This window comes from Pinus tabuliformis, chromosome 8, assembly GCF_031772625.1.
Source record: "Pinus tabuliformis cultivar Carrire ecotype Pingquan chromosome 8, CPIR1, whole genome shotgun sequence".
Lineage (NCBI taxonomy): Eukaryota > Viridiplantae > Streptophyta > Pinopsida > Pinales > Pinaceae > Pinus > Pinus tabuliformis.
Window position 1 is genome coordinate 678,789,157 of NC_142294.1, and position 10,837 is coordinate 678,799,993.

The following is a 10,837-nucleotide window of genomic DNA, read 5'->3' on the forward strand; positions in this document are numbered from 1 at the left end:
ATCCCCTTTTACCTCCCTTTCATCATAATACTTCAACGGCTACCATTTCATGGCAGGGTTAACATAGGGAAGCCTCACTAGTGGTGATTAGATTCACCCCAAAGAATGGGAAGACAAACCAAGGTGACAGTAGTTTGTCTTCAAGTTGCTTTTGATTTGTCATGGGAAAGACCTTGCATACTCAACAAGCCAAATCAATCAGTAACAGGCCCCACGGGTTGGGAGAACAATCAAAAGTCCCCCAAATGCTCCCTTTTTGGATAGGAAATTGACTGGGAAGGTTGGGTTCGTTTTAAACATCATTCCCTGCCAAAAGGGAACCCCTACCAATTCCAAAGTTCCCTTAGATGTGAGAACTTGAGAGCCATCAACCTATGCTCAATAATCTGTTAAATGGTTAGGAATGCTTTTGAGTCTTTGACAGCACTTCTGGATATGGTGACAGCACTTCTGGATATGGTGGAATGACTTACAGACTCCCTCGTTGATGTTTTGTACATATATTTGCATAATACCACTCATAATTGCTCAGTCATTTCTAAAGCTTCCATCACTTCTTCCCTGGTTTATTATTTTTTAAACACCCAACTCTATTTGCTTGTTTCACTCCATGAAGTCCCTCCCTATTCTCACATTTTTAGACACCAAATTCCATCAGTCTCTTTCATTCCATCTCTTCTTTCCTACTTCACTTCTTTGATAGACACCCAAATCAAGTATTCTTTCCTTCAATTTAGCCTTTTGTAATGTAAAACCATTGGCATTTGCAAAGTAAATTCAACGGGTCATTTCAGCGTCTTTACAGAATCCTACTACATTTCCCCACTGTCTTTAACATTTGACATCAAAAAAGACATATTTGCACTCTGTTCAGTCCAGTCAACGACATCTTCTCTTTAGTTCATCAACGAAACTTCTTGTTAGGCATTTGCATTGCAGGACATACTTCCTTTGCATTGCACGACACCTTCCGCTACAGAGCATTGACACTAAATTTAGTGTTATCAATCTATGCTCAATACTCTGTTAAATGATAATGAATTTCTTTGATAGCACTTTTCGATGTGGTAGAATCACTTACACTCTCCCTCATTTCTGTTTTGTACATAAATTTGCACGGTACCACCACTAATTGCTCATAGTCATTTCTAAGCTTCCATCATTTCTTCCCTCGTTTATTAGTTTTTAGACACCCAATTCTATCTGCTTCTTTCACTCCATATCTTCTTTCTATTCTCATATTTTTAGACAAAATTCTGTCATTTTCTTTTATTGTCTCGCTTTAAACCCGCTTCACTTCTTTAATAGACACCTGAATCGAGAATTCTTTCCTTCAAATTTTCTCTTGTAATGTAAACCCAGTGGCATTCCCAAAGTAAATTCATTGGGTCGTTTCAAATTCCTTGGAGAAGTCTACCACATTTCCCCACTGTCTTTTACATTTGACATCAAAAGACATATTTTCCCTTGCTTGGTCCCCTAAATTGTCCTTGGCAACCAGCTCCAGCAGGTGTTGAGCTCTTCTCTTCTTTTCATCACCGAGACTTCTTGTTCAAGATAAAGACTTTATTGTATTTGCACTTTATTTTATTCTCATGTTAGCTAGATATTCTGGCTAGCTAAACACTCAGTTCTTTATATTTTCTACTTTCAGTTTTGACCAACGAGTTGCCTCTCAACTCCCACTTTGTACCTACTAACAGCAATGGATGTATTCTTTTAGTCCATCTGACCTACTTTCGTGATCATTTTGTTGAACATTGACAAATTTATCTTAGGTTATCTTGTATGTTTACTTCTAAGATAAACCTGTTAGGATATTCCAACACATAGGAAATAGTTAAGTTCAACTTGGTCTAGTGTAGAGTTAGGTATAGAGTTAGGTAAAGTGTGTTTCTTTACCGTTGTACATTTTGTAACTTACAATCCGACGGTCACGATATGTAGTGATCCGACGGTTCATTCTCTCCTCGGTATTACCGACACTTGATCTGTGGCTTGACACCCGATTGGTCCATGAATTCTATTTAAAGCGCATGGAGGGTCATTTGTAGGGTAATCCGTGCATGAGAGAAACATATGTAAATTTTCATTCTTTTATTAATAAATTGCCTGAAGTGGCCGCGTTGGCTCAGGCCGTGGACTGTTTCCCTCTTTGAGGGTTTTAACCACGTCAAAATACTGGTGTATTGATCTGCGATCTGGTTGTGAGTGGTGTCCTTTTGGTGTTCTGTCTGAGGAACTTACCCTGTAAATTCCTACATGGTATCAGAGCTATTTGAGGGCCGCGTCCGTTTGTGATCCAAATCTGAAGCCGGTAGAACTGCATCCGACTGCCGTTTCCTAGATCTGTAGTTTCTGACTGCTTTCGGGCCGGGAGGACTGCTCTATTGTGTTCGGAGCATCTGTTCCAATGAGGAACCCCTTTCGTTTCACGCGAAAAGGTTTCCGGTAGCCCTAGCTGCGTCATTTTTAAGATCTGGAGGTATACAGTGTTTATTTGCAGTTTACTGTTATTTTCTCTCTATTTATTTCGGTTTCGGTTTATTTAGCCTTTTTATTACCGGATCTATACCTTTCATTTCTGCGTATGCTCTTTGCCCTGCGACTCTATGCGATCTGGGCAAATCAGAAACAGAAAGGAAGGATTTTTCTCGTGCGTATGCTCTTTTCCCTGCGCCTCAGGGTGATCTCGGAAAATCAGAAACATTGAGGAAAATATTTAGTTTCCGGCCAAAGCTAACTTTGAGCCGCAAGGTTCATTTTTGAAAATATTTAGTTTTTCGGCTAAAGCTAACTTCGAGCCATAAGGTTCGTTTTCTTTGCATGTCCGTGTTGGGTTTTGTGTTTTTTGTTTTGTAGGGAAAAAGAGCTTTCTCAAAGCAAGCACGCAACCCAAAACGCCCCCCCTCCCCCCCTCTCTCTCTCTCTCAAATTTTTTGTATAGATCAATTGGTTCAAAGCCATTTTAAGAGAGTAGAGGTCTTGGGTTCAAGTCTCCATTTTGTGGGGGCGGACTTTTTCATTTCCGCACATTCCCGCACTTCGTCGGCAACTTCAACAACTTTTTTTCAAAAAACCATAACTTCTTCATCCAGAAGCCGTTTTCAGAGCCGTTTTTTTAAACCAGCCTAATTTTTCGAGATCTATCCATTGGAACACTTATTTTCAGCATCTTTAGCTTCAGTTTCCATTAAAATGGAAAGTCAATACCAAGTTACCCTTGATAGCACCAACTACTTCCAATGGTTGGCTTACATTGAGGATTTACTTAGAAGTAAAGGTCTCTACAGAATAGCCTCAGGCCAAGAAAAGAAACCAAAGGATGAAGATAAGGCTGCTAAATGGGAAAATAGGCAAGATCAAGCACGTGGATTGATAGGGATGTCTATTTCTCCAGATCTTAGATTCCATATTGCAGAAATTGATACTCCTGATGAAGCAATGAAACAAATCAATAAAGTTTTTGGGATTAAAAATGAAATTAGAGCCCATCAACTTGAAAATGAGTTGCTTACATTGGACCCTAATAATTTTTCTTGCATTGAAGATTTCTTGTCCAAGTTCAAGACCCTTAGATATCTTTTGGAAGGTGTTAAAGTTAAGAAAGAAGATAGTAACCTTATCTATTCCATTCTTACAAAGTTGGTACCAGCCTACTCTGTGTTTGTTTCCACCTTCCATTGTACAAGAGAAGCCTTCATTTCTCAAGGAACAGACTACAAGCCCCCTTCCTTTGACTCTTTTTGTGATTCTTTAATAAGAGAACAAGAAAAACTCTTACACCTTGGTCTTCTTAATCTTGGAAACTCTTCCAAGAAAGCATTAGCCGCCCAGCAGCAACCAAATTCAAAGAATCCTAAGAAGTCATATCCTAAAAAGAATGGTCCTAAACCAAACAAGGGTCCTAAGAAATTTCAGCCCCAAAATGAAAAATCATTTCAACAAAATGATAAGACAAATAAAAACAAAGGGAAGAAGACTGATAGACATTGCAATTTTTGTAATCGAGATGGCCACTCAGAATCAAAATGCTTTAAGAAGATGGAAGCCTTGGAAGCAGCAATGAAGAAGCATAACATCCATTTGGGGCAATCTTCAACTTCAACTTCATCTTCAGGAATGGCACTTTCTGCATGTGGTTGTCAAGCATCTCGGTCTGGCTATGCATTAAATGTATCTTCTTCTTCTCATTCTCATGAGTAGCTCATTGATTCTGGAGCTTCTTATCACATGGCCAAAAACAAAGCCATGTTTTCTTCTTTAAATGATTGTAACACCAAAAATATATATGTTGGTGATGATAGATCTCTTAATGTTGTAGGGACTGGAACTGTTCATCTAGACAATGGTCAGTTTAATGATGTATTATGTGTTCCAACCTTATCCTGCAACCTTCTATCTGTATATCAGATAACTCATTCAGGTGAAGGTAAAATCGTTGAATTTTCACCTCATGATGTTGTAATCAAGGACTTACGAGATCCTAAACAGATTTTGGCTACTGGCATTGCTGATGATTCTACAAGGTTGTATAAGTTTCACAACTTTGGGTCATCAAATCTTCCCTCAGTATTTGTTGCTCATAACGATGAAGTGAGCAAACTTTGGCATGAGCGATTTGGTCACTTAAACTATCGCTCCCTTCAGCATCTATGTAAAGAAAATATGGTGACAGGTCTTCCTATGGTATCTTGCAGAGATGGTGTTTGTTCCGGATGTGTACTCGAAAAACATCATCGGGACAGTTTTGAAAAACGTGCCTCTTGGCACGCCTCAGCCCCTTTACAGCTTGTGCATAGTGATTTATGTGGTCCACTTCCAGTTGTGTCATTCTCTGGCTGCAAGTATTTCTTAACTTTCATTGATGATTTCTCCAGACGCACTTGGGTATACTTCTTAAAACTCAAGAGTGAAGTATTTAACACTTTTTTGGCCTTCAAGGCCTTTGTTGAAAAACAATCTGGACATCAAATTCTTAAGTTAAGATCTGATAATGGCGGAGAATATGTTAAAAACACATTCATCAACTATTGCACTGAGAATGGAATTCAAATGCAACATACTGTTCCATATACTCCACAACAAAATGGTGTAGCTGAAAGGAAGAATCGCACCTTAAAGGAAATGGCTAATTGTATGCTACAATCTAAAGGACTTGGTCTTAGTTTTTGGGTAGAAGCAATTAACTGTGCAAATTACATAATAAATCGCACTCCTACTAAGGCTTTAAAGAATATCACTCCAGAAGAAGCATGGAGCTCAATCAAACCAGATGTAAGTCACTTTCGTGTTTTTGGAAGTGAAGCATGGGCCCATATTCCAGATGAAAAGCATAAAGCTTTAGAACCTAAGAGTGAAAAATGTACTTTTGTTGGATATTCTGAAGATGTCAAAGGCTATAGACTTATTCCATTTAAGTCCAAAAATGTTATCATTAGAAGAGATGTAAAATTTGATGAAAATATATCGGCCTGTGAGCCTAGTCCGGCGGATGTGCCACCTCTCCCTATCTCTTCTACCTTTGAAAACATTTCTTCTTCAGATGATGAAAGTGAGGATGACAATCCTCCCCCACCATCTCAGGATCCTCCTTCAGCTCCTGAGCTTCCAAAATGGATTCGTGCTACTCGAGATGCAGCAGGTGATCTTGCCGGTGATCCTACAGATCAACGACGCACACGTTCTCAGTTCGAGAGAGCCTCTTCTTCACTGGCTCAAGCTCCAGTAAATTATGATCCGGACACCTTTGCAGAGGCTTCAGGCCATCCAGATTGGGAAGCAGCTACGAATGAAGAATATCATTCATTGTTGGCAAATGATACATGGGATCTTGTTCCTCTACCAAAGGGACGAAAACTTGTTAGATGCAAATGGGTTTACAGAACCAAGTATGGACCAAATGGGAAAGTTGATAAACATAAAGCTCGTCTTGTTGCTAAAGGTTTTTCACAGGTTGAAGGCATTGACTACACTGAAACCTTCTCCCCTATTGCCAAAATGAACTCTATCTGCCTTGTTCTTTCCCTTGCTGCCTCTTTCAAATGGGAAGTCCATCAGATGGATGTTAAATCTGTCTTCTTGCATGGGGACTTGCATGAAGAAATCTATATGGAACAACCCATTGGCTTCATACAAACAGACTCCAGCCTTGTATGTCGACTTAAGAAATCCCTTTATGGTCTCAAGCAAGCTCCTCGGGCTTGGTATGCCAAAATTGATAGCTTTCTTTTAGAATCTGGCTTTTCTAGGTGTCATTCTGACAATACTGCCTACACCAAGAAAGTGGGCAACTCTCTTATCATCCTTGTTCTTTATGTTGATGATCTTATCCTTACTGGTAGTGATCCCAACCTTATAAACCATGTGAAGTCTAGCCTTAAAAGGAAATTTGAAATGACAGACTTAGGACACTTACACTATTTTCTCGGTCTTCAAGTCTTGCAATCCAAGGAGGGTATTTCCCTTTCCCAGTCCAAGTATGCTTGTGATATTCTACGTCATTTTCACATGGAAGACTGTAAGCCAGCCCCTTCTCCCTTTCAGTCTGGAGTCAAACTTTCAGTCACTTGTAATTCTCCTGAAGTTGATGCTACCTTATACCATCAACTTGTAGGAAAACTTTTGTATCTAACCCATACTTGTCCTGACCTTTCCTTTGCTGTTGGCCTTGTTGCTCGGTTCATGCAAAACCCCCGTGAAAGTCATTGGAAAGCAGCTAAAAGAATACTTCGTTATGTTCGAGGTACAGTTCAGTTTGGGATTCATTACAATGCCGAAGCAGCTCCTCTATTGGTTGGTTTCACTGATTCCGATTGGGCTGGTGACCCTGATGATCGGAAGTCTACTGCCGGTTATGTGTTCACTCTTGGTTCAGGACCTATTACATGGGCTTGTAAGAAACAAGTTGCCATTTCTCTTTCATCAGCAGAAGCAGAGTATCGTGGTGCCGTAGAAGCTAGTAAGGAAGCCTTGTGGCTTCGTCAGATCCTGTCAGAGTTTGGCTTTCAGCGGCAGCATCCGACTACACTTTGGTGTGATAATCAAAGTGCCATTCAGCTATGCAAAGATCCAGTCCAACATCAACGCAGCAAACACATTGAACTGCACATGCACTTCATCAGAAAGCTCATCCATGACCATGTTCTTGAAGTGCAATATTGTTCTACAGATGATCAAGTTGCAGACATCTTTACAAAGGCTCTCACAGAGGCAAAGTTCACTAAACTTCGATTTATGGTTGGAGTTCAGGAAGTTGTCACTAAGGGGGGATAGGCTCTAGTGCCTCCTTCCTTCTCCTATTGTGTCATATTTGTAAATCCTTCAATCCTATCCCAAGTTGTTCTTAAGGGGGGATGTTAGGATATTCCGACACATAGGAAATAGTTAAGTTCAACTTGGTCTAGTGTAGAGTTAGGTATAGAGTTAGGTAAAGTGTGTTTCTTTACCGTTGTACATTTTGTAGCTTACAATCCGACGGTCACGATATGTAGTGATCCGACGGTTCATTCTCTCCTCGGTATTACCGACACTTGATCCGTGGCTTGACACCCGATTGGTCCATGAATTCTATTTAAAGCGCATGGAGGGTCATTTATAGGGTAATCCGTGCATGAGAGAAACATATGTAAATTTTCATTCTTTTATTAATAAATTGCCTGAAGTGGCCGCGTTGGCTCAGGCCGTGGACTGTTTCCCTCTTTGAGGGTTTTAACCACGTCAAAATACTGGTGTATTGATCTGCGATCTGGTTGTGAGCGGTGTCCTTTTGGTGTTCTGTCTGAGGAGCTTACCCTGTAAATTCAACCCACATGCATCCCATTGTAATTCAGATGGCGAACATTCCTTATTTCTGGTGCCAACTTTAGACAAGGGTGAGTAATCTTGCATTAATGAGAGAGTTCATTACTTCTGAATGTTGGATAACTCTTGATAAGCAATAGAACAGAAACAAATACATCAGAATTTAATCCAACTCATCTTCCATAAAGTGCTGCTATAGCTCATTTATAACACAGGATACCTCCAAATAATTATATTGATAGACTATAGTTGTGTGTTAAGAACCAATGTTGCAAACATCAGCATCGGGATAAAATCAGCAAGGGTCCGAAAACCAACATATCATAAAAATCGGGAAAATATCGGTAAAAAACGCAAACATCGGCAAAATTAAGATACCACCAAAATATTGCTAAAATCGGCAAACATCAGCTAGACCAAAAAATCATGATTTCACAATTTTATTGCGGTAAAATTGGGATGTTTGCAACACTGTTAAGAACCATTCAAGCTCTCAGAGATTTCCTTTTCTTTTAAATATTTTTGTAACACTGTTAAGAACCATTCAAGTTCACAGAGATTTCCTTTTTCTTTTAAATATTTTGTAGCTGTTGCACTTTGAATGCTTATATAGGATATATTATTATGTGCTTGGTGACTAAGACAAATTAAAATTAGTTAAAAAGGAAAAAAAGATTGCATTGCAGTCTAGTTAGGATTAAAAATCTCACCAAGAGCAAAGTCAACAAGCTCAGCTGCAACCGCCACAGCAGACCCACTAGAAGATCCTCCAGGTATTCGTGAAGGTGCAGCTGGATTAGTTGGAGTTCCATAGTGTTTGTTTTCTCCAATAATGCTGCAAATATGAAATATAATTAAGATCTAAATTACACAACAACTATTTTCAAGACATGAATAATAAGTAAATTCCAATGCCAGAGGAATATAAACTGAGGGGCAAGACAGAACAAGAAGATATTCTCACTTTGTTTGCATAAGACAGACAAGCAAATAACATATAGAGGTATAAATGACAGGCATAGTTTATAGCCTCTTCTTATAAGGAATGGTGCTATATATTATGATTAAAACCATCGCGTCCTGATTTTTCTACTATAACAAAGCAAAGAACATGAAAAAATAGATTAAATAGAAATCAGATAACTGCTAGTGATAATTAATAATAGATATTACAGACGGATACTTCTAGAAAAATACACCCTATATTTATCCAAAAACATTTATAGTAAAGACTTATTTAAAAATGATATAAACAAATGCAAATGCGATAGACTATACATTTCAAGTTAGTACAGCATCCAAAAATATGTAAAATCATATAACAAGAAACAGTATTAGAAATATTTCTGACTGTAATCTGATACTTAACAAACCAATTAAATATGAGTATGATATCAACAAACTGAGGACTGGCTTTTAACTTGCTCCCTCAGGATGATACGAGCCTATTTTATTATATTTGTCATTTACGCAGGCAAACATAGACACAGTTCATCCAAAGGTTGATAAATATATAGCTAAAGACATAATTCGCCTTTACAGAAAATCGAACAGGAAGCTGGTCAGATGTCCAAGAAAGCTTGTTTCAGGGATCCAAGCTCACTGTCGATCAGACTTAGCAGGGGCAGAGGAAAGGAATCTCTCCCTCCCAGATACATTGACCTATACAATCTTTTTAGCATAGGAAAGTCACTGATGACTGTTGGCTTTGCTCATAGGATAGCATATCTTAATGTGTTTCATGTTTTATGTAGATCATAATTTGGGATACTGTTTCTGAGGGTATCCACTAGCCACTCAGATAGTGGAGCCACAATTGCTGACTTGAGCCTGAGGGCCTCTGGACCCTGATAAATGTTATCCTTTAATTAGTTTTAAGGGAAAGGTTTAAGAGTTTTTTCTTAAATTTGAAGACATAATTCAATAAAATGCAAAGCTAACGTAGAACAAATTTTAGGCATTTTGGGGTACCATGACCAACCTGTATGCCATCTCATCCATGACAGTTCTCCCAACACATGTTGCTCCTCCTTGTACAACAAATGTAACCACAGGTGCCGTTCGAACTGCAGGTTCATGGGTCCTTCGCCAGTCTGGATTTCCAAAGCCAGTTACATATCCTTCTATATCAAATCTGCCATGACACAAAAGTATTCATAAGTTAGAAAGTTATGTTAATTTCCAGGACCAAGGTCCAAAAGCTAAAATATACAGAATACGGACATACAAAAACCTATCTGAAATGTAAACAGCCAACCACTCAGAAATCTAACTTCATCATACCTCCCTGAACCCAGTAATATCACCATATTATGATACCAACTTGCCTTTGCAAACTAGGGCAATTCCCTCCAGTACCACAGCTAAATTATTTGCCAATTAAGAGCCTTTTGAGTATAAATTCTATCATAAGCATAAATGAAGAGGGGGTCTTTATAAATTGTAAATGTGTTTCCTTGATTAGACCCATTGAGATACATAATTTCATCTGATACTACTAACAACACAACTAAACACCCATATCTCTTTTACAGAATGTACAATGATCCACTCCAAAATACAAATGACTTAAACGCACTTATTAGGTAGATAGTTTTTCCTTTTAACTGTGAATTTCTAGGCCTTGGAAATTGGAATCGTGAATCCCCCGCAGAAATCTGACATTCTTGTAGTAAACAGAACTTAATTCCCGACACATGTCACGAAGTACGTATTCTAGCATGCTCTTAATTGGACCATGACAGAATTCCCCACCAGAAGAAATACAAACTCCAAATATTTATAGCTTAAAAACAGCCGCACAGGAATTGCCTGTCTCTATTAGATAAGCACATACAAGGGTAACTAAAGGTCCGAAAGACCAATTGGCCCAAAGGATCCTAACCAATTAAATCAAGTTTTGCTCGTTTCTGGGATGGGGAAACTTAGAGGGAGCATTTCCCCACATCCCATCCTGGAGGAAACTCAGGGAAACACAAAGGTGACATTCCCAAGAAATCACAGATATTTCCCTTTTGTAGGGGATTCATGAGCA

General features: G+C 38.8%; 1 protein-coding gene across 1 annotated transcript in view; it reads right to left on the bottom strand.

Moving 5' to 3' along the window:
* LOC149237401 (outer envelope protein 64, chloroplastic-like) overlaps nucleotides 1–9,957 on the bottom strand; it is a gene marked incomplete at its 5' end in the record, with an annotated part of 118,046 nt that extends 108,089 nt beyond the window's left edge. The window contains 2 exons of the mRNA XM_089369259.1: nucleotides 8,514–8,638; nucleotides 9,785–9,957. Coding sequence (XP_089225385.1) covers nucleotides 8,514–8,638; nucleotides 9,785–9,957 — 298 coding nt within the window. The remainder of the gene's footprint in view (nucleotides 1–8,513; nucleotides 8,639–9,784) is intronic.
* Nucleotides 9,958–10,837: the final 880 nt, after the last annotated feature.